The sequence below is a fragment of the Antennarius striatus genome, chromosome 7 (genome assembly GCF_040054535.1).
Source record: "Antennarius striatus isolate MH-2024 chromosome 7, ASM4005453v1, whole genome shotgun sequence".
Lineage (NCBI taxonomy): Eukaryota > Metazoa > Chordata > Actinopteri > Lophiiformes > Antennariidae > Antennarius > Antennarius striatus.
Genome location: NC_090782.1, coordinates 5,571,316 through 5,595,183, shown reverse-complemented (window position 1 = coordinate 5,595,183; position 23,868 = coordinate 5,571,316). Strand labels below are relative to the sequence as shown.

At 38.0% G+C, this 23,868-nt stretch overlaps 1 protein-coding gene across 7 annotated transcripts in view; it reads right to left on the bottom strand.

Moving 5' to 3' along the window:
* fryl (furry homolog, like) overlaps positions 1-23,124 on the bottom strand; it is a 56,138-nt gene extending 33,014 nt beyond the window's left edge. For 4 of the 7 annotated variants that reach the window (XM_068319717.1, XM_068319722.1, XM_068319723.1 and 1 more), the window contains exons 1-12: positions 22,620-23,124; positions 21,003-21,068; positions 7,362-7,567; positions 6,822-6,875; positions 5,671-5,810; positions 5,449-5,545; positions 4,421-4,500; positions 4,177-4,257; positions 3,853-4,021; positions 3,144-3,236; positions 2,943-3,041; positions 2,419-2,520 (exon numbers count right to left, since the gene is read on the bottom strand). In XM_068319717.1, the coding sequence (XP_068175818.1) occupies positions 2,419-2,520; positions 2,943-3,041; positions 3,144-3,236; positions 3,853-4,021; positions 4,177-4,257; positions 4,421-4,500; positions 5,449-5,545; positions 5,671-5,810; positions 6,822-6,875; positions 7,362-7,567; positions 21,003-21,068; positions 22,620-22,830 (1,398 nt within the window). In that variant the 5' untranslated portion in view covers positions 22,831-23,124. Of the gene's footprint in view, positions 1-142; positions 188-2,418; positions 2,521-2,942; positions 3,042-3,143; positions 3,237-3,852; positions 4,022-4,176; positions 4,258-4,420; positions 4,501-5,448; positions 5,546-5,670; positions 5,811-6,821; positions 6,876-7,361; positions 7,568-21,002; positions 21,069-22,619 lie in introns of all 7 variants that reach the window. The other 3 variants (XM_068319720.1, XM_068319721.1, XM_068319716.1) reach the window with 2 other exon arrangements.
* Between the last annotated feature and the right edge of the window lie 744 nt (positions 23,125-23,868).

Genomic DNA, 23,868 nt, shown 5'->3' with positions numbered 1-23,868 from the left:
ACAGAAACAGTCACTACAGAGAATGACTCGCTACTCCTGTTAGCCAAACACACAATCACACACTACTCAACGCTCTGGTCAGGACCTGGACTGTTGAAAGGTGTGGGAGCACCAGGCAGGCCACTGACGCCAAACAACTCACCTGCAGTGTCTCAATCTGCTTTCGGATGCTGTTGTTAGACGGCATCTGGAGTGAGTCAGTGTGAGAAAAAGTTTAAATGACAGGAGACAAAGAATGCAGGGTTTGGGGAGGGATACGTACATGCAAGTTAAGGGCAAAATAAAAACAGGACCAAAACAAAAGTGACAAGAGCATATTTTGTCTCGTCAGTGTTACAGTACATGTTTTTGGTCTATCCAATCAAAACGAACTGTTTAACAAGCCACTGAAGAGCTGTTGAAAGTACTTGTGGCACGGTAGGAATATAAAGAAACAGTCCATTTGTATTTGATATTGTTTTGCATTTGATCAAAACAAAGTAAGTAAAATCGTAATTTAGAAATGTAAAAGCAAAATAAGGTGTGCTGTGGTCTGGGAATCAGTGGAACAGACAAAACACAAACAGATGGGTTGATATGAGGGCCAAAAAGGAGGATGAGAAGTGAAATGGTAAAAGCAGTTTGAAAAAGCAAACAGGACAAAACCGCCTGCTTCACCTCAAAAGCTGACAAGTCGCCACACCCATTTTATTCGCCATTTAAATCAATGTTAATCACAACTTAAAAAAATAGCTGATGTTTTTTAACCCTGTGGAAGCAGGGCTGCCCATCACCAATACCGATCAAGTTTTAAACACATTACATATGTACAAAGTTTAAAATGTGGTGATAGCTAGAATGTCCTTTTAGTCCTTGTTTTGTTGTGGTTAACCCTTGTAGTGAAATAAACATAACAGATCTGTGAACATGCATGTGTGTCATATTGCAAGTAAAAGTTTTAAGAACAGTAAATAAATCATTAAATAATGTAGTTGATGTAACAAAATGAAGTTACATTAGGACATTCTAACATTCTGGTGTCAATTTGTTGCAGTTTCTCCCAATAAGTGAGCTTCTATGATCTCCCACAAAGAAATTTGAGATGTTCACTATGATGGTTATTCATAGTTGGGAGTTTTCAAAGCCGTCTGAGGGAGATGGCTGATATATGACAGTAAGGTTTTCTGGGAGACAGAAAACATAACATTAAATTATACTGAAAACAGTAATTATTTTCCAAGCCTTTAAACTAAATGTGAATCATTCTGGTTACTATTTGATGATCCCTCTAAAATAAAAGACTTTAAAACAGCTTTGAGTTAAATGTTGGTTTTGGATATTTTTCTATGTGCAGCCACAGGGTTAAATCACTTGTTGGATTAGGAGTCCTAAATCACTCAAATCATTGCCATATTCGAACCAGCACACAACCCCTGAAAAATGAACTAAAAAGATTCAGTGCTGAAACTGTGATGACTGATTGCATTTTCAAATCAAGGGAATCTAAAACAATTACAATGACCAACAAGGATGCTAGTGTGAGATTACTGAGAAGACAGACAACCACTCAAAACCATCAAAAAAGCCACCATTACAGAGACGAAAATATCTCTCCACCACAAGCTCATACAATCCCCACAGAGGACAATCAGTGTAGAATGGAAAAGACAGTCGGCCACTAGTTTGGTCAATGCTCAATGCTCAATGTTCCTTTGAGCTTATTCTGCTGCATGATGGTCAGGGACAGCAGGAAAGTAGCTTTAATTAGGTTGATTCTGTTTTTTATGGGTATATGCAGTCATTAACCTGACCTGAGTTGAAACAGCACTTGAGATAAAATATATTATGCAGAGTCCATTCACCAAGATGTGATCAAAATACCACAAATGAAGAAATGAGTTGTGACTACTAACGTTAAATAAAATGTTATATATCACTTATGCACTTAAATTTTCACATAAATTCTAGCTTTAAACAAATACATCATTATCAAGTCAAGTGCTATTCCTGTCCAGATCTGGTTGTTAATGAAGGGGAAAGAATAATATGATCTTTAGACAGAACCACAGAGCACACCCTTCACAGTTAAGACAACTTCATTAAAAGGTGGTATTTCAACATGTAAGGCCAATTGCAGAACAAAACATTTCATTTAAATACAATCAATCCTTTGTATGAAGTAAATGCATCATAATTACTCATGGGGAGACAAAACTTGGAGTTTAAATTTTAGAAGACTTACAGACACTAAGAGCACCAAAATTTCATTTTGGGTTTCATAACATCAGTCATAAGACGTCCGAATATTCAACTGACTTGACGAGCTCTAAATTTCTTTCAGTTGAAGAATACAAACATTGTGTTCCTTTTCTGAGTACAACAGTACATAATGCCTGAAATGGATTTGACTGGGGAGAAAAAAAATCAAGATGTTAGTACCTTCAAATGAGAGAGGCAATTCTGGAGGAAGATGTGCCAGTTGGTGAGGAAGAACTGCTTCTGACTAACACACAGCAAGCACGTCACCAGAGGATACAGAGCCTGAGGAGTGAAATGAAGCCGTCAGCATAAAACTAAGGAATAAATACTTTGAGCATAAAGTTCAAATGCTTTGTATGGTAAGAAGTCACGTTGAAAGTCATTAGCTGGAAAATTAAGCTTGATTTATAAAAATGCTAAATGTGTAAATTAAGAAGAATTTGATAAAACTGACATAACAAAAAAAATTTAAGACTGTTTTGCTGTTGGTAATCAGAATGAACCAACACTGAGGTTTTTCTATGTCGTGTTTCGAAAAATTTCTTCCATGTTTATGACTAACTGGGCACAATTGGGCCAGTCAAAATGTTGACATAATACAGGAAGAGTGAAATACAATAGAAGAAGGAAGGAGCAAAGATGCCGAGTGAATAGTGACAGGGTGGGGAGGAAGACAGAAAAAAATTGGGTGGCATAATTATTACCAAAGAGTGCTTCTTCCTGGAACTAAGGTCAAATGTTGTCTGGTACAGCATCTCCACAAAGTTCTTCAAGCACGGCACATTGACTTCATTTTTCACCGCCTGTGGGTGAATTACATTGCTCATATCTCAAACTGAACAGACAAAACACACATTTGCTCACGTGGGATTGTACAATAGAAACTGTTTAAAAATGTTACTTACAGCTGCAACGGGAATAAGAATCTCAACAAAAAGGCCTGCTAGAGCATGTTTTATGTCCTTATCTTTGACTTCAAGGAAATACTGGGCACACTCCTAGAAAAGGAAAACAACAGGGCATCGTTTCTATTTGCAAGTTCAGTCTTTCAGAGTGAAACCCTCTCTGCTGTTACTTCAGTCTGTGTGGGATGTTCTTTTCATGCTCAGCCGTGCGTCTAACCAGTTAAGCTCCACAGATTTTAGGTTTTCCACCAGGTGTTTTCTTTTAGCATTTAACAACTTTTTTCACTTATCTGCTGCTACTGTCTCAAGTTTTTGAAACATGTTGCTGATGTCAAATTAAATAAGTAATCAATGAAATGACAAATTTTTAACATTTGGAAAAGCTTGAAAAGATCCTTATAAGTGAAGATTCTATGATATGTAATGAAACCAATGGTATATTCCATTAACACATTAGGAAATCCCACAAGGGTATGGGTTTTAAGACTTGGATTAAAGTTGTTTTAACAGCTCTTAACCAAGTCTGAAATATCCATACATTCATCCTCTTCTTGGCAATCCTCAACTTTGCCCATTACTCAAATGGCTTCTATGAGCGCTGCTGAGCTCCAACAAAGGTGCAACAATAAAACTAAATGCCTGGTGGAATTTGCAAAACAATATTAGCTAAACTAAAAATATATAATTTAAATTTTTAAAAATAATTAACCTGCATGAACTGAAAAGATGCCTCAAAGTCTTCCACAGGATACATTTTGACCCGGAAAAACTTCATGCCCATGATGAGGCTAATGATGCTCTGGACTACATAGGGACTTTGTTCTTTTTGCCTGAGCTCCTTCAGTTCTGTGATGAATTTCTTCCTCACTGCCTGGAACCTGAGAGTGTGTACACACGTACATGAATACAAATGAAGTTACACAAACAAATACTTACAAAAGAAACTCTCAATAGATAAGGGCAATTGAGAAGTGATTGATGATGTGAGAGGATGTTAATAATTCAGCCGACAAGGAAAACTGAGCTTGCTTACTTAGACTGTGTAAGGACTCCAATGACCTCTGCATACAAGTCTGCAATGATGTGCACATTGCCAGTGTTGGGGCCACAGTACCTGACCAGTAAAGAAAGTATCATTAATGACTCGCTTCATGTGACACAATCATTCATACAGCCCCATTTATACAGAAAGACAAATACATTTCCACACTGGAGCCTGTGTTCATCAGAATTTTTCATCGTAAGTGTGGCTGTTTGGGGTTTTCACTCTCACTTACCCCTCTTTGTGTTTAAAGTGCTTGAATGCCAGGTTCAGAACCTCATGTACTAAAACATCTGGCACTGGATGTAGAGGAATCTGTGACGGGCACACGGAATCATGGATTCAACAAGAAGCATTCATACTATTTTTTCTTTCTTTTCTTCCATTCATTACTTCACAATCCTGACAGAGTAATGCCAACGACAACTTGGCTCTGGTCTACTGTGGAGAAAGAGCTAAGAAACACTAGTGTAAAATTATGTTCCACAGATGGAAAATAGTATAGTAAGGCTAACTTTTTTATCAAGTGAGTTTTTGAAAATCCTATTTGACTTTGAAATGTTGTTTCATCACATCCTTAATCTACACACATAATTTTATCTCAAATGTCAAGCTTGAACACACTTCACTAGTTAAAAATAATGGGGCAATACAAGCCACTGGACTTCAAGAGTCAAATACCACCAGCTGTTCCAGGATATCTTTCTCATAGGCTACATTTGGCCCACTTTGAAAGTACTGACAAAATATTAAACATATAAAACATGTTTGAAAATTAGTAAAGAAGCCCTGATGTGTCAACTATCAGATCAGGATATGTAAACATCTCGTACTACCAGATAGTTGTAAACGTCAGTACAGAAAAAAGGTCAAGACCATATTTTTCCTCATTATCAGGAGGAGTGAACTGAGGTGAAATCTGATATCTGCCTGGTTAAAGGATTTCAGTCATTTGATTGATTACTTTTAGCTTCTTCATCAGAAATATATATTTTTTAAAAATTATTCAATTTGGAATTAAATCACAGGTCAAATATATTGAGCAACACTTGCATCTTTTCAGCAAAGGTAAAGCTAAACCAGTGACCCAGAAGTCCAGTTCACACTCTCTCAAGTATTTGGTTAAGATAATATCAATATTAGGTCAAGCAGGTGGACTGCATTCCCCTTTTCTATGTAAATAACAATCAGGCACATGACTCAAGCAGTTTAACAGGCAAATACATATGCTGTGTATCAGTATAGAAAAAGCAGAATGCTCACCTGTTTTAGAACTTCTACTGAAACTAAACAAAAAATGAAATCTATGGCCAAGTCTCTCCGTTCCAGAAGGTAATCTTTATCCCGATGCTGTTCATCGCTACAAAAGACAAAGACAATGACTGTAAATGATGAGATTTTGGGCAACGTACATCTTCCTAATCAACATCTTCCATGTCCACGATGGAGAATACAAAATGAAAAAAATAAGAATCAGTATCTCACCCTTTGGACTTGGTGCTGGAGCGAGGCCTGTACTCATAAGACTCGTCTTCAGTGCCACTCTGCCGTCGGTACCAGTCCAACAATGTGCGCAGTAGGGAGGGCAAACAGTGTTCTGCTATGGAGCTCATAGAGCTTATTAACTGGAAAAACATAAAATGTAAGCATTAGCTTCACTCATTCTGACTAATTGCCTTAACCTGTCTAATGATCTGTATTTTCATTAAAAAAATTAAGTGCTTATAGAGCTTGGCAGTAGATGACATTATGGAATCATATATGAGGGTGCGTGTGTAAGGTGTACATACATACAAGTAATTTCAGTAATTTAAAACCGATAACTTTGACTCAAATTTGCCATCTTGTATTTGTGAAGTGAAATCCTACGAGAATTCTTGCTGGTCTAAACCATGTCCTATTCAGTTAAATGAGCTAAAATTATTTAATTTTCCTGTTGTTCGCGAAAAATATGTTGTGAAATTGAGTTGACAATGTAGGTCTCTATGACAAGAGTAAAAAATAAGGTACCAACCCCCCTCCCCTCCATTTGAATTAAAATTGGTGGAAACCCACTGCTCAGCAGAAAATGAACACCTGTGAATATTATCAAAGGAAAATCAAACTTGTAATGACATGGTCATCAGAAATAAACTATTCATGTGTGCTTGTGGTTGTGTGTAGAGTTCACACATTGTGGTCAGGGAGGTGTATGATGGCTGAAGCAGGAGATTTATGCAACTGTTCCCTTTGTCCTTATGGCACTGGGCAGATACACTCCAGTTCACAGCCCCCAATGCTGATTTAGTAGCTGAGGATGACACAGCAATTCTATACCATCACTTTGGTACTCCCTTTCATAATTTTCCCTCCCTCACTCACAAAAGGTACAACTAGATCTGTAGCACCATATTGTTGTGGCTTTGTGGTGTGCTGAACAAAGCATTCTGCAGCAGGCAGGCCCATTGTATGGACTTCTGCACCAGCTACAGATGAAGGACTGACAGACTCATAGGTGGAAAAGGCTGAACATTAATATGATTCATTCAGACATAATAAAATGACCACCAGTGACCCTGGAGGATGGCAATGTCACTTATACACACACATGTAAAAACATAAAAAGCTTTTCAACCCAGTTTCACCGCTGTGCTGACCTGGTCAAATTGTGCATCTTCCCCTCTCTGAAGGGATCTGGACAGGGGTTTCTCCTGTTATACAAGAGAGAAAGACATAACGTGGTTAAGAATAAAAGATTTCAAAACAAAGCAGAAAAACTGTATTTGCGCAACAGCAAACTGACAGTCAAGCAGCAGGCCTGCAAAGAGCACTGAGAAACACTTGAGTTTTTCTTCGATGTATAATCTGAATGGTGTACATATTGATCTGAGGTGCTAAGTGATCTAAGATGTCTATCCTTTGGTTATTGATTAAGCAGAGGAGCTATATAAAGGATTTTTTTTTTAAAAAAGGAGGAAAGTGAAGTGAAGTAATGTTTATATTATTATTTTATTTGTGTATTTCATGTGCAAAGACTGTGGGCAGCCCTTGTACAGCAGTGTGGAATGCATAAAGGCATTACAGTTAGTTGCAAAATAGAGGAGGTAATGGCAGAGGTTTGTGTTACATCATGTGCAGTGGATCAAATTTCATTTCCTGTGTTTCTTGACCACAAATTTTCCTCTGTGTGGACTCACCAGCGGTTCAGCCATCACCATCTCTATCTTCTTCTCAGCCAGCACAGCAAACTCGGCAAACAGACTCTTGATGACAAACTCCCCAGGCTTCAGCTCGGGGTCGATGGTGATGCTCGACATGGCAGCGATGTTGTGTTTCTCCCACGAGAGGGGAGTAACCGAGGAGGGGGCACGGCGTCTACTCACGCTGCTGACTGGTGCAGAAGCTGCAGAGAGGGCAGAGGCCAGGAGTTATGACATAATATTGTGGTAGTCAAAAGTGGCAGGGTCAGCACTGTTTTAAGTACCAAATGCCATGTTGTAGCCATCTTTCAAACAGTACAGATCTAAGCAAGGGGCATATCTATCCTCTGACAAGAGCAAACAACACCATCATTTGATTTCAAGCCTCCAATTATCACCCATTATGAGTTTAAATCAACCAAAGAAACACAGATCATGTCATTAATTATAAAATGTCTTCCAACATTTCTTATTAATAGGTAAGTACTATCTATTATGCTGGTTTTGAAGAAATATTTTTTTGTAAAACAAACAGGTCTACGAATATTTAGAAAAAAGTTTAATAATAGTTTGACACTGAGAAATATTCTATTCACTTTCTTGCAGCCAAAGAAGGAAACTGATACAACTCTGAAGTGTACACTAATTAGAAAGAAATCTGCTAGCTTTGTTTAACACAAAGACAGGAACTAGAGGGATGTTAGCCTAGATCTGTATACAGGTAAAAATAACAAAAAAAAACAAACAACAACTGGAAATATGAACCTACGAAATTCAGTTAATTAACTAGTCTATCCTATGAACTATTTTGTAAATTGTGTAAATACAATGTCAGACCACTTTTTGGCTGTATGGATAAACAAGCTGGCTGTTTTAGCCAAGTGAAGTTAACTGGCTGAGAAATTCTTAACAGATCAATCACGCCAAAAAACTACAGTTGTAAAGAATTATTTATGAAAGACGGCAAACACATACTAGTCTACAGAACCAACACCAATTTCGTTGTGTTGTTGAAATGGAAATGATATTCAATAAACCATATCTTACAATATGAAAATTACTAATCAGGCAGAAACATGGATAGGAAAAAGACCCAGAATATATCTGGATGGTATATCAGCATTACATTTTTTCCAATACTTCTTAAAAATGAATGGGTATTTTTTGTTTCATTACATCTCCCCACCTATATATTTGAACAAGCTCACTTGTAAACCTCACGCTGTCACGCCTTAACTCCACCCACTGCCTGTCAATCAAGCACTGAACCAATCACGGCGCATCTGCCAAAAGGAATAACGTGAACAATATGGCGTAAGGCATCGGACAGCGAGGCTTTTTGTTGTGGTTACGCCTTTTGTCCACACGACAACGCAGATATCTGGGACAAAAACGCTGGCCAAAGTGAAGTTTTTTGAATATGCCGGGTCTGCGTTGTCGTGTGGACGCTACAACCAAAACTTTTTCTATCTGGGGGGCGTCTCCCTGCGACATTAGTGTGTGTGACCCGTGTCTACATGTACACACAGAATGGACTGAGTTAAAACTGGCTATTTTCTGACATATAACATCTCCACGTCGAAGACACATTGATAAACATACTTGACAGTTGGATATTTGTTCGTCTGATTCTTTATGAGTCATAAAGTTTATATATTTATTCATTCATTCATCATTCATTCACGTAAAATGTAGAAATCACTGTTCAGGCAGTAAAGTAATCTAGAAGGAATATGCGCTAGCATACATGACATCACTGTGTCTCACGTTGTGTTGCAGTAAAAGCTCAACTAGCATAAGTTGGCTATTTTTCAGCTGGAGGTCTCCACGTTAGCAGTGTAGCATTAGTTCCATAGAACAAGGTAGCCATTTATTCTTTTCATATGTTTGGTATGAAGTCTGAAATTATTGTTCCATCGTGGAATCTCCAAGCTAGTTATACATACAGTGTATAATAAATTGGGTACCACTTTCTAATGTCCTACACTGTTTTACAGACCCAATATTTTTAAAAATAAATTGCATGAATGATTTGACAATTTAAAAAAAAGTTTTTAAAAATATTTCAGAAAAGCCAAAACAAAATTAACAAGGCAGACAGAGACTGCAATATCCCACGACGCTCCTGAAGTCATGGGATGCTGCAGCCTCTGAAATTTTTACCCTGACCTCTTTTCATAAGTCAGGGTAAATCAAAGCTTTGATCTGTGGTTTTACTCTCACTGGCTTTCTCCCTCGTCTTTTTATCTTATCCGGTTCCTGAGTGTACAAAAGTTGAAATTTTACCTTGACATAGTTTTCTCAAGGTCATCATCTCATTTTCATTACCTTTGCCGCTCAGGTAATCTGTTTTTTGTTTCAACTTTCTATTTAAAACAGTTGCGAAGATATTTGGAGGACAATCTAAGGAACGAATGGGCGGACAGACGAACGGACGAAAACACGAACACTGACAATTACATTGCACCACCGCTTTGAAGTGAGATGTACTTCCACATTTACCCTCCAGCACTCTTTTGAATGCTTTCCTGAGGAGACATTTATCCAGTGTCATGACGACAAGCTGAAGCTCTGCAAATTTGCATGTGGCACTGATCCTCTGATCACTCTATTCAAATATTACAAACTATGACTACTTCTTGTTTTCTCTGGAGAGAGCAAGGAAATAATTCAGGTATTGATTTTGCTTTTTGCTATTTGGGGAGCACTAAATATCAATAAATAATTGATACACCACTAAATTTTCATACCAAAGCAGCACATGTTTACTTTCCTTAACTTGATAAATTACACAGACAGCTTTTAAGCAGGTGAAAGAAACTTAAGTCTGATAATTCAATTTCATTAAATGTCATTCACATTCACTATAGTCTCTTTAAAGTTGAGCATGCACAAAGAACACACAACAATTGACTTCATTTTGTTCTTAAATAAGTAACAAATATCAACTACATACCTAACGAATTCAGTGAAATTTATGAAGACAGCATAACCATTATGAAGAATCCAGAGAAAAGCAACACTGACACGGGGAGAACTTACAAAATCTACACAGAAAGACTCGAACCCAGAATCTTCTTGCCGTGAGGTGGCAATGCTACCCAGTGCTCCATCGTACCACGCCCCAGCTAAGCTCACATTTATATAAAATCCAACAACAGACATCATAACATGAAATAGCGAGCTTGGGACTTAGTATGGATTTCACTTCTAGTTTACAATGGTTCCAGTCCAGACTTACTGGTAAGTCGACAATAAAAGGACCTCGTACGTCATTCTATCTGAAAAAGTTTTGTTCTGTTTTGGCTTATCACAAAAATACGCGCAATCCTAATAATCAAGGGAAAATACAGTAAGAAATGTACTTTCAGCAAAAAGAAAAGAACATTCACACCTTACATTCAATGCTTTTTGTCCTACAAAAATGTGCTGACATTATGACATACTATGTTCATTGGATTGAGAAATCAATCTTTGAGAGATTAACAAAGACCCAAACCAGTTATTTATATTGTCTTAGCATAAATTCAGAAAGCTCTGTTAACTGTGTTCAACAGGAAACACTTTCCGCTTTAATACACCAAGACACTAGAAGCAACAACAGTATAGGTCAACATCAGGATCATTTAAAAAATTGATGACGTATAAATTGTTTCCTTCATAACTGTTTTAGACCATGCTATAAAGCTACTGGCTTGGTGATAAGAATCACTTGTCTGCACATGCTGACTTATACACATGCCATGCTAAACTAACTGATTGAACTCTCCTCGAACTGCATTTAAAACCAGACTGACCGGACAGATTGAACAATGAGGGGCCACACACTCAAGTCTTATCAAGTTCTGATGGTCATACATTGAGTTGGTTTTTCATTACTATGCCAATACTACAAATGAGGACAGATTTAACCTGCCTCCTGAACAACGCTTGTAGATACTCTTCATCAGATCACACAGAGACCATGTTACCGTCTCCTTTGTAATAAAATTCTCGAAAGACAACCCTGGTCTGTCTTTATTTTGGATTTCAACCATAGCTTTTAAGAAGACGTGAGGGACTGATGACACCTTAAGCTCAACAAAATTACCATCACCAGCAACTTTTTAGCTTGAAAATAACATGAAATCTATTGTACAAATGGCACCAAATCAAAGTTTAGTTGGTTTCACCATCATCATTATACGGTTATTAATGTTACATGCCCTTTATATACATGTCACCTCATCACTATGCAAAACAGGTGTGTTTATAAAATAAAGTTGATATTGATATATAGACTCTCTTTTACTTGTGCTAAAAAGATTAACAAATACTCCTTCTGTCCTCAGCAGTCACCAGGAAAAACAAAACTCACACAATTTTTTTTCAATATTATTGTAGCTGCTTTAAGCAGCTATGAATTAGAAACTTAGAAAACAATTTGTGTGCATCACAGGTTATCATACTTACTGACTGCACACCAAGCACCATTTTAATGCTTACTGGTAAATGTAGACTTGGCAAACACAAAATGTACATAAATTCAAAATGCATTACTCTACACTGTGCATTACAGAACAATTTGTTCCGATTAAAATTACTTTTCTTTCAACACTACCCATTTTTCAAAAGTTAAAACAGGCAGAGTGACATGGAAGTAAATAATAATCAGACACAGTAATTTAACTATTTTATGAAATAACAGCAAAGCTACTTTTTATGGAGAAAGAAAGTACGGAGGTGGCAGGAGCAGTATAGAGGCAAGAGTGAGCTGTGTTGTTGTCATGTTGTTCAGCAGCACAGAGAGCCATTCAACCAATTCCCTCTTTGTTTACTGTGCTTCACCAACACCCCCGATGATGTCACATAGCCAGCTCATAATAACCAATCAGGGCTGGGTGTTCTACACCCTCCATTCTTATTTTCTATTCCAGCCTGGGCCGGCTGGATTGTTGTCTGGTTTACACAAATAAATACCCAAACACTGCAATTTTTAAGCTAACGTCAAAATAAATAAATATTACTGTAATAATAAAATAGAGAGTGAAAACGTGATGTATTGTTGTCTGCACTGGTTTTCCCCACCCTTTCTTTCTCCTCGGGTCATGCCACTCATTTGTTGAACGTCAACTATGACGAGCTTCAAAGACTGAACCACTGTCCAAATCTAGTGAACTAAAATGGAAGAAGTTACTTTAATAAGGTTTTCAAAATTTTAAACCAGGAAATGAAAATAATGACTCATCCATGATCTGAAGGTCAGGTATAATTTCCCATTCAAATCAAATGCAAAATACGAACCATGCTTTTTAAATGATATGTAAAAATATGCCACATGGTTAAGACTTTAACAAAACTCAAGGTTGAGTTGCATTTCAAGCACAATATTTTCTTGAGACTGATACTTTCAGATGTTACTTTCAATTCCAAAAAATTGGAAATGGAAAAGGATTGTTTAAAAAAAACAGAAACCTGCATTTGTTCTCAAGGCACTAAAAGCATTAAACCCATCTGAAACAACTATATTGTCCTTGGTTTCTTTTTGACCAACTGCCATTTGCCTCCTTCATTAATTATATTATCTTTGTGCCATGCACCAATACAATACACAGTTTATCTGTGGTTGGTCTGAGACCAGCTGCTGAAGAGAACACTTACAAAAGAAGAACATCAAAAACTAAAAAAAGAGCTGTACTTCAATAAAAGTTGTGATAGATGGAAATGACGGACTGCTACTCATGCGCGCTGCAGGAAAATGGAGTAGCCCAACTATGCCACAGTAGTGTGCAAGACATGGAGCCCCACACAGGATTGCACAACTATTAGAGCGATGACTCCACCTTGTCACTGTCATAACAGAACTGTCCAAAATGCCTGCTCTCTTCAACTGTCAGGACAACCAGCACAACAGCACAAACTCACATAAGGTTGGAATGCAGGGCTACTTGTATCCATTTTTTGGAGAGCCACACAAAAGAATCATTACCACTGTTTGTGGTTTGACGATGCAAGTTTTGCTATTGTGTCTCAACATGCTCAGCCTCCGACAGGTTAGTACTGGCTTACTCATCACTTTTACCATTTAAAATAAAATAAAATCTAAAAAGATACAGCGCTTATGCAATTTGTCACCATATGCACAATACTAGTACAAAACCAGGATATGACTCGCAATCTGATATGCAACATAAATCAAGATTTGCACACAAAATAAGAGGCCCCACCAATTCATGTTCATCTTCCTTGAGGAAGTGAACAGACTCCAAACAGTTTGTCAGAATTCAATCACTATAACATGCATTTTGTCCAGATTATACATTTTCATTCCTTCTCTTTGGAGTGAAACAGGATATGAATCCAGTATTCTGTGGTAGTGTATTTTCTTGGATAAAAATATTGCCAAAAAATAAGGTGACCATTTTTAAGAATCATCTAAAAAAAGGTTTCCATGATTAGTAGAAATCAAGTTAACCATGACTACTGTATTATGGTTAACAGGAGTGCACTGTTTGGTAAAGTTAGCAGGTAAGATTTGGAATAAACTCCAGACAAAACATGATTTTGATTAGATGGACATTAACTTTGTCAAATTCTAGATGAGATGTGGCCTGTATAAACAATAAATGCAGTACATTACCTTTTCTCTGTATCCACTTATCTATTCATTGTCAATCATGTCTTAAATTTACTCAACCATTTCAAGTGATTACATTAAATTTATGAATATGATATTTTAATTTTAATGAACACTCTAGGCTACTTAAGATGTCATTCTTTGGTACAGATTTTCACTTCTTTTAATTTGTAAAAAATTAATAGGGAGATAGACAGAAAAAGTGAGATGGTCTAAAGATTATCACAGAGACACAGACATTTAGGACATGAGACTGAATCGGTAAACAATCAAAGCTATCTATCATTATACAACTAAAAACAATCAAAACTGGGTTTGACTTCTCCTTACTTTGCATATCTAGAACTAACTAGTTCATGTCACAACGACATGTTCAGAACTGCTGTAAAAGCATCAGTGTATGAGAAAGTAACAGAATACATGTCAGTTGGAACACTGATATGAATTTCTTATCTACACCTGTAATACAAAAATAAGTTATAAAAGAGTGATTTGCCAGTTTGGTTTTTGCTCTGACAGATTCTCACACTCGTTAAACAGGATGATGATACATTCATGTCTGCATTGTAAAGTCTCTTAGTCCAAGAATTGCATCTCAGGTGACCTCTTGAAAACAGCACATTATCTTTTACATAAGGAATGTTGTGACTGAGATTCTGCAGTCACAGCATTTCCCAAACTATGTTGTTCACTGTACACTGTAAGGGTTATGTGGTCAGTCAGATTCATCAAATTATACACTGCAAAACACCAAACACCATCAAATTTATGATCAAAATGTTCCCACATGCACAGTCCCACTACTAAAAAACAAATGAATCCCATATTAACCAATAGATTAAAAAGCTACACTCACAATATAGCAGAAAAGTGAATACATAACAAATATAAAAAACAGGGTTATGTTTTATTTTTATTACAGCTGTGATGAATCAGGTGTGGTAAACTGATGAAAAGCTGTTGCTTGCTGTCCACCTTTGTCCATCACTATACTTCCATGAATCTGAGGAGACAGCACCTTTTTTTTTTAACTTCTGACATAATCTGGGCTGTATTGGAAGCTAATAATAGGAGAAAAGCAGAAGACAGATCGATTGAAGGGAAACATTAGCTGCTCCAGAGGAAGAGAGTGTTATAAAAGTAGTAGGAAAAAAAGAGGGATTATGACTTTGTGAATACTGCTCAGGAACATACAGCTAAAAATTTTTTAAAAATCAACCAAAATGGAAAGTGAGATGAGCTGGGAGCAAGCATCACCTTCAGGGTGACAGAGAGAATGCTTCCAGTCCACCTGTGTTCCATATCACTAGATGTTCATCAAAAGAAGCATTATCTGTGGCCAACCAGGAGCCAGCAGAATGATAAGCTGGGTGAAAGAGGGTAGACACTGCTACAACCTGCATACACATCAAACAGTCCGGGCTAAAACATGGACCAAACATCATTAGTCATCTTGACAACTCCATTAATAACCACTTTTCTTATCCAAGGAAGAAATAGGAAACCACCAAGCATTGATTGGGCTGCATGAATACAATGCTGCACCAGGTTCTGCTGGTTTGCTGTCTGTGGTAGATAAAGTCGAGTAGCCAAGTGTGGTATGTAAACATGGATGCGATGTACTTACCGCTGCTACTCCAAGACTTGAGCAGAGATTTGATGCTGATCTCAAAAAAGACTGAATCCTGCAGGCTCAGCATGGCCGTTGTCAAAAGTTAGGCTTCAATGGTCACAAATTTTATAAAGCCCCCGTCACTTTCATTTCACAAAATCCCTAACAGTCAACCCTGCTCAAAAAAAAAAGAACCACCTCTCCTTTCTGGAGCTACTACTATCCTCCACAGGTGCTAGTTGGAGGCATCATGCTGAATGATCCTTTAAGAGGAGAGGCAATCCAAAAAATGCTGCCAGTTTATTTCCTCTGCCACATAGGTCACAGAAAAGGAAAAGTGCCCCAGGAAAACAAGAAAAAGAGCATAGTCTTGTAAGTCATAAAAGTATTCCAAACCCATCCATGCTGCTCACTTGCCAATCCACAGAGTCCTTCATCCTTATTACAACAGAGAAAAATCCAGAAAGGCAATTGAGAACACGGCGTGAGAACTTTTGTTCCTGATCAAGAAGAAACGGTAGCGGAACAGAACACGATAGAAGTCTTAACAATGTAGTGCAATATTCCCTCTCCTCCTCTCTTCCTGTGTGTGTATGTGTGTCAGTCCTAGCCCACTAGCACCATCAACCACTGTCCGCCTCCCTCAAAGCTCTTTCTCTGTCTCCATTCGCTTATGAGTGGCCCCTCCTCCTCCAAGCGAGCTCTCCTTCTTTTACTGATGCCTGCTCCTTTCTCTCTGAGTGAGAGCAAGCTTGTTTCAACAGCAAAACAGTAGGCGGGAGCAGAGAGTGGGTGATGTCATCAAAATGCTGCGAGTGTTCCCTGGCTGTGGTTCAGCAATGCATATGCATGTCAGAGCTGCTACTGTGCTGCCTCTCCACTGACCTATCAAAACAACACTTCCTGTAAGCTCCACAGCAGTACTGATGCGTCATCCCTGACTGCAGTAGGAAGAAAAGAAAAGAGACAGAAAGAGGAGAGAGAAAGAAAAAAAACAAAAAAACAAACAAAGCAGCATACAAAAATATCAACTTAATAAGAGGCACAACTAGAAGTATTACTCTTAAATAGATCTCTGTTCAAAAGTAAAAATATTATGTTACTAAGTTACACATAGTATGCAGTAGATTTTCATCTTCAAAACACGGTAAATTGGACTCTATCTGCACAAATTGCATTAGAGATATGAGGCCTCATATGACTAATCCAGAGGTACATGGCATCTCCGCCTTTGTTGAACTAAGTGTTCACACCCAAAGGAGTCATAGGCATTACATCATTGCTGTGTTCATCAGCTTCTGGGCAAAGCAACACACAGGATTACAAAGTACACACTGAATTAGTGGGAATACTGTACACACACACACACACACACACACACACACACACACACACACACACACACACACACACACACACACACACACACACACACACACACACAATCTGATATAATATTTAATCCTTTGTTTCTGACCTCGCAGAGTATTATTGGGACCATATGACATCAAGCCATATGTAGTCAAGAAATAAACATTTTCTGAGGTAAACGTCTCAGGGAAAAGACAAATGCTCTTTTTCTTCCTTTAGTTTAGTCTTCATTTTGCCCTTGCTTCTGCTCTCCCTCTGTCACATGTCCTGCACTACACAAGTTATGCAAAAATAAGCAGAGCTCATTGCTAACAGATAACACAAGTCAATGCTTTGTCAGGCCTTGGCTGGCACTACCCTGAAACAAGTTTTCACAATGAAAGTCTGCTTTGTAATATCACAGATTCTTCCCATACTTTCCACACTTGCATAAACTTTTATTTGATAATATTATGGACACAATAATATGAAGATGATGTGATATACTGTACTGTATAATAATGAAACAACATCTTGGTAATGAAGATAAGTCTCTTACAATTAATTTGTCCTTGTGTTTGGACAACAACTGATTTTGGGAAATGTTTCAGACAGTTAAATAAGATATCTGTTTAATATCTAACTTTATCTGTATCTCATAATTGGTTACAGTTGGACATAACCAGGCCTAATTAATACGAGCCTTGTTGAATCAAATGATCATTTAAGTAGATCATTTTCAGACACATGAAGTAGGTTAGTTGTTCTTACAAGCAGCACAATAAGCCAAAACATATATATATTTATATATATATACATATCTGCAGACGTTAGAAAGACTGAATGCGTGCAGAAGCAAATCTCCCAAGTGTCAAATCTTTGTACATGTATGATAACAAATCACAAAAATATCTCTTGGAGGCATAACCTCAACCCAAGAGAGAGCTATTGGATAACAGTACAAGACAGCATAGAGTTAGTCACCTAATGGCAACAGGAAGTAAGCCTTTTTTTGACAAGTATTCTATGCACTTGAAACATTTATGGTGCAATCATGAACTGGAAGTGTATGTACAAAGGCCTTTTTTTCGAGCACCACATATCAGACATAGCAGTAGGTCAGTTCTTAGCCCCTGGAATGCCTCTTCACGTCGTTGCCCCACATTCTATCCATTTGCATGTGTATACTTTGTGTGTATTTGGATATTGACTTTGTGAATGTGTTGAAGCATAAAAACAATGTCCTCATGTGAGATTAATAAAGTTTTTTTGTATTTCTCATCTTTTTTATTCTCTGCTGTATGTATCAACAAGATGAGGTTGCAATAGTCTGTTGCCTGCTTGAAGCATTAATTACCTCAGCCAGTTAGAATTGGAGAGGGTTACCGGAGTTGCAGTTTGTTTGCTTGTTTGTTACTTTGCGTTATAGACATAGCTCAAAATTTTAGCTCAGGAATTATATACAGATAATTCGTTTGTATGGTGCAAACTAAAGGAGCTCTTGTGGGTATATCCTGAGCCCCATTTGATGGACAACAATATTTTCAGAAGCTATGTCCAAAAATGACCGAACGAAACCAAGCCCAACTGAAGATCTCACTTTCATTAAAGTAAAATGTTTTTTGTTTTCAAGATTTTATTACTGAAACATAAGATGAAAGGTGCATCTGCACAAATGTGAATTACAAATAATGTTGTTTTAGGTCTTGAAAAAAAATCCAGTTAACACGGACCATACCTAAATGAACATACTGAAGTTTTTGCATCAAGCTCCAGAGCATTATTCTCAGGCTGCATCAAATCCATCAATTATGTTCAAAAACAGAGTTCATATTATCATACTAAACAAAACTGTTACCATGCAAAACACGCAGAGGCATTTACAGGCACTGTTTTCAGTAAACCAGCATTGTGTAAGGAAAGCAGAAAAATAAGTGACAGCATCATCAGTGCATAAAGCTTCCGCTGAACAGAGCTGGGGAATGAACAGAACTTGAAATCACAGTGGGCTTCCTGGAAATAACAGCTCAGTGATTAAATCATTTTAAATAAAAGCACAAACAGGGTAGGCTATAGTAGCTCCATTCACAAAGTGGGAGTCGTGATTGACAACAAGTCATTCTGACTGCAGACATTATAGGGGAGTTGTCCCTCCTAGGACCCACTGGGTGGAGCATGCATTTCCTGCCCTGGTCTCTTTGAAGGGCAGTAGTGGGAGCAATAATCGATAAGAGCTGTAATTCAATCCCTGACCTCTCCAGTGGTGCCTGGGCTGCCGAGGACATACCATTTGGATCCATCACAGCAGTCTGGGTATGCACTGCGACTCCGATACCTGCACAGCTTTGCAGTTTCATATGCTCCAGAGTCAGGAATCTGCTACTGTGTACTTCAGCACTTCTATGCAGGTTTTTAAGTACAATCAAACATTGCAGAAATAGCAAAAGACTTTTTACCATTGCCAACAAAAAAGTTTGTTTTTCTCTTAATTGTGCCATTACTATCTCTTATCTCTATTTTCCCAGCACCTAACTTCCATTATCTATGAGTCATCTTCATATTTTATCTATTTAAATTACAACTTTCAGTGGTACGATGAACAGGAATTGTACTCAACACAGATAATTTGAACTTCTTTCAAACCATCTTATTTCACTGTATTGCACCTTCATGCTCATATTCTGGAGTGTCATGTATGATGTCACAAGTTTGCCAGAAATCAGCAGACAATAGAAAGTCACATGAAGGCCAGCAATAATGTCACAGTGTTAAATTCATTATACCAATCTATTGTTCAAACTCTTCATCATCTGCATGATTTTGAGAAGACATAGGAAACATTTACCAACCTCTGGAACTTCAACATACATTCTAGCTTTGCTCAGGGAAAGACTTTAAAACTGTTTTGTCCATTCAATATCACTGGGAGCAAGAGCAATTAAATACCTCTGACAGCAGAATCATTTGACCCAGTACTGAATGCTGATTTTGCCCTTGTTACTTAATATAAAAGCTAGAGGTTTGTGTTTGTTGGTCCAGCTTGAAAAGAGGATGAGGTTTCAAAACTTAAATTGGTTTGGCCAGGTTGTACCTCCTTCAACACAATCATTTGGTGCTATATGAAAATATTTTTAATAGCCAAAAATATTCTCAGAATCAACATCTTTCACACAAGGCAGACCCATTGAAATCAATGTCAGCAATGCACTTCTTAGAAACTCATTTCTCTAAATTAAAGAGAAAATCAGGGGCAGAACCTCAGTTCAGAAAAAGTTACTCTTATGCCAAGTCTATCGTCTCTCTGGAAAGACAGAGCAGAACACCAGTCTAATTTGAATTAAAATTCATGTTAACACAAGTACAAAAGGGTGAACTCATTACTCAAAGCTCCTCTTCACATAAGCTGTCTGAAGGTTGTTCATTATGGAGATGTATTTAGTAAAATGACTGGTTGCAGAAAAGCCACTGACAATTATTCATGGTATTACTGGACACATACTCATTAAGTACAGAGTTTGCACTTAACAGTGTCATTCTGTTGTTGTTGTTGTTGTTTTATTTTTCAATACAATTGACTAATAACTACTTCAGAGCTTCAAGACATGAGATTGTGCAGGTTTCTCGGATACTTATCCTATAGACTGTTCAGATAGAATTCACATGTGCATATTTCATCACACAAGTGCAACAAACCATTCCACAGTCATATTCAGTCATAGACCAACTCGTGAATCACAAAGGTGAAAACTGCTGCACCCATTAACCAAATACCATCTAATACAATACAATCAAACATACAACAACATACAATCAAACTCTTCCCAAAAACTCAGCTTCAGGGCAATGTCATAGTGTGCACAGAAAGACAAATGACAAAAAAAAACAGCACCATCTCAAAAACAACTCAGGCTACACCAGTTCTGCAACAAGGGAGTGTCACTAGGCTGACTGAAACAAAGCGCAAATTAACCCCTGAGGTATGAATCCACCAGATAATCACCTTTGTATATTGCCTTACCTCAGCTAGTGCTATAATCACGGCTTTTATTACACAACTCACCATTATGAACCCTGCCACCACCACCACGATGAAAAAAGGAGACTTTTCTAATATGACGAATGTTTCCTGGTTGGAAAGAAAAAAGGAAAGACTTCAAAACAATTTCCCCAAACCAATTTGTAGAGACAAATTTCACTTTACGTAAATTAACAAATCACCAGCAGTCTCAGTAATCATAGTAACTGTGGGTTAGTTAAACCAGCTGTCTTGTCTAGGCATATACTTAGAGGATGGGGCAGTATGAGGAAAGCAGAGAGTTAAGACATGCTTCAGCAATGAGCCAACTCACAGGTGACAGGAAACACCACAAAAAAACTGTGGTCGACTAAAAGAATGATGACAAGTCATCATCCCATTGCTGATGCAATCTGGCTGACCTGTGCGCACGCACGCACGCACGCACGCACGCACACACGCACACACACACACACACACACACACACACACACACACACACACTCTTTGAATGTGTACACACATCTACTAAATCTTTAATTACCGTATTCATAAGCACAACAATAGACCTACTCCAGAGAATTAACACTGTCACACAATATATACTTTAGAACATCACTGCCAAAGCCCAGGTCAAAATGCAAGTCCTCAGTACAAATTATCTGCAGATACTTAGTGTAATCAAATTGTGTATTTAGTTTGTTTGCTGTTTATTCTTATGTATAAATCTTATGAAAACGGTCTGCATAACTTTATTTCTTGAAACAATTTAAACCTGCATCATCTAATATCAACAAACAATGCAGAGGTGTACACAATGGTATTCCTATGACATAGTAAATGCATGTCATGTATGGACAAATATAGAAAAATAAGGCATCAAAACTGTACAATTAAGTTTGTCTGATGTGTGGTGCTGAGCAGGTGACGAATCATCCATTTAGCCATTGAATGGTGCTGCTGATAGCAGCCAGGAAAACAATTTTCTAAAAGAAGCTCAAATGCCGATTACATTAGCAGAGTGTAGTAATGAAACCTTTTGGGTTCAATTACATGAAAGGATTTCACAACTTAAGCCACTGGCTCAACTTAAAATACAGAATGTGTCTATTTTGTCTACTGTCTTGTTGTCACTATAACTATTGGTGTGCAGTCCAATTTTGGGGAAGGGGGTTTGACCAGCTAGGTTGATAGCATATGAAATATGATAATTGTCCGAGCCACTCTGTATGCTTCCATTTTTGTTTTCTTTCCCCTGACAGAAACAATGCTCTCTGTACAGGAAGGGACAGCACTGACCAGAACTGCCATGTCTGCCACTTATCGGAAAGTTGGCATTAGATATCTTAATAAAATTAGACATCAGTTTAATGCATACACTGTGATGTCATCTGCAGGCTACATTACAGTCTCTATGGCTCTTGCATTTAGCATTTGTGTGTACAGTGTGTGCACATTGCAGATCCAGTGTGCATGAAGTTAAGATTAGTGAGGGTAAAGCCAGCATTTGGTTACACTTTGTTACAAGAAATTTTGGCTCGTATAATGCAAAACTTTTACCATGTAAATCAAATATAATGCAAATTAATTAACCCATTGCATAACCTAGTAAAATCAATATAAATAACCACAACACCAATATTCAGTTTCAGTCAGTACTACCTTTGATGCTGATTTGGTTACTGCTGGCTGGTCTGATGGATCTTATCCCGGAGTTTACAGGGACCTCATCAATGGTCTGCCCCATTGCTAGCAGACCCAGACGTTTCAAGCGAAGGAGCCGTGGACCTGTATCCTTGGACGCAACTTCTCGGTGCTCATTAGGTCCGTCTCCTGAGATGACAGCCGGTACTAGGCTCTTCAAAAACTCCATGCTTAACAACACCTTGTTTGCCTTTCACTCCGTTAAGTAGTCCAATAGCCTTCGACATGTTACTCTCCCATAAAATCTACCTGTCTGCTTTATCTACCCATTACAGACAAGCAGACAATGTACAGTTCCCACTTGTACCTACATGCAGCAGCTTTATGTTAAGTCACTGTCAAAGGCGTGCATGTGTGGACACTAGTCAGGCTTAAGTTATTTGCCTGGACTAACTAGAAGACTTGAAAGCTGGTTGCTGGAGCTAGCCAATAAGACAGAGATCATTACCTATCTACGCACAATGAATATAGACGGCAAACAGACATGGCACTTTCATGGGAAATGACGTAATTGTAAGTGGGCAGGGCTATGTTTGACTGCCAGGCACTATCTGGGGTGGGACTAGAACATGTTCTCAAGGAGATAACACAGGCCTGGGACATCAGCCAATCACAACAGAGACAACATATGCCACACCCTGCTGGCATGAGTTGTTCACTAGTGACAGAGACTATGAGAAGACGTGGAAGATTGACACACACAGAGACAGGAAAGCTACTTGTAGCTGGGTACACTTGTCCACATGCATTTGCTGATAGCCCTTATCACTGTCGGAATGGTGTTATTTGTTAGCATACATACACAAACATAAGTGCATATTTGCTTTCCTTCAAACTTAATCATACAACAATAACACCCCTCTTACTTTCAGTTCTGCTCAGCTGTGCTGAACTGCTATACACAGAAGCAAAATGAGCTTGATGGAAGTCTGTGGAATAAGAAGACGACAAATTGCTGTGCTCTGCTTGGTGCTCAGTCTGTACCTGCATCAAACCTGAGTACTTCCAAATATCCTTACCTGTCTTAGTCTGAGCTACACTATACTGTGCTGACTGATAAAAACTCACAACCTGGAGAAAAATAAGCAACTTAGTGTTATTCTGGACTAGGTGCCAAAATTAATAAGTCACCCATGCATCAATACATCAAGCCCTCATAGCAAAACACAAAGCTGCACCACTTAAAAAATTAAAGATGACTATGGCA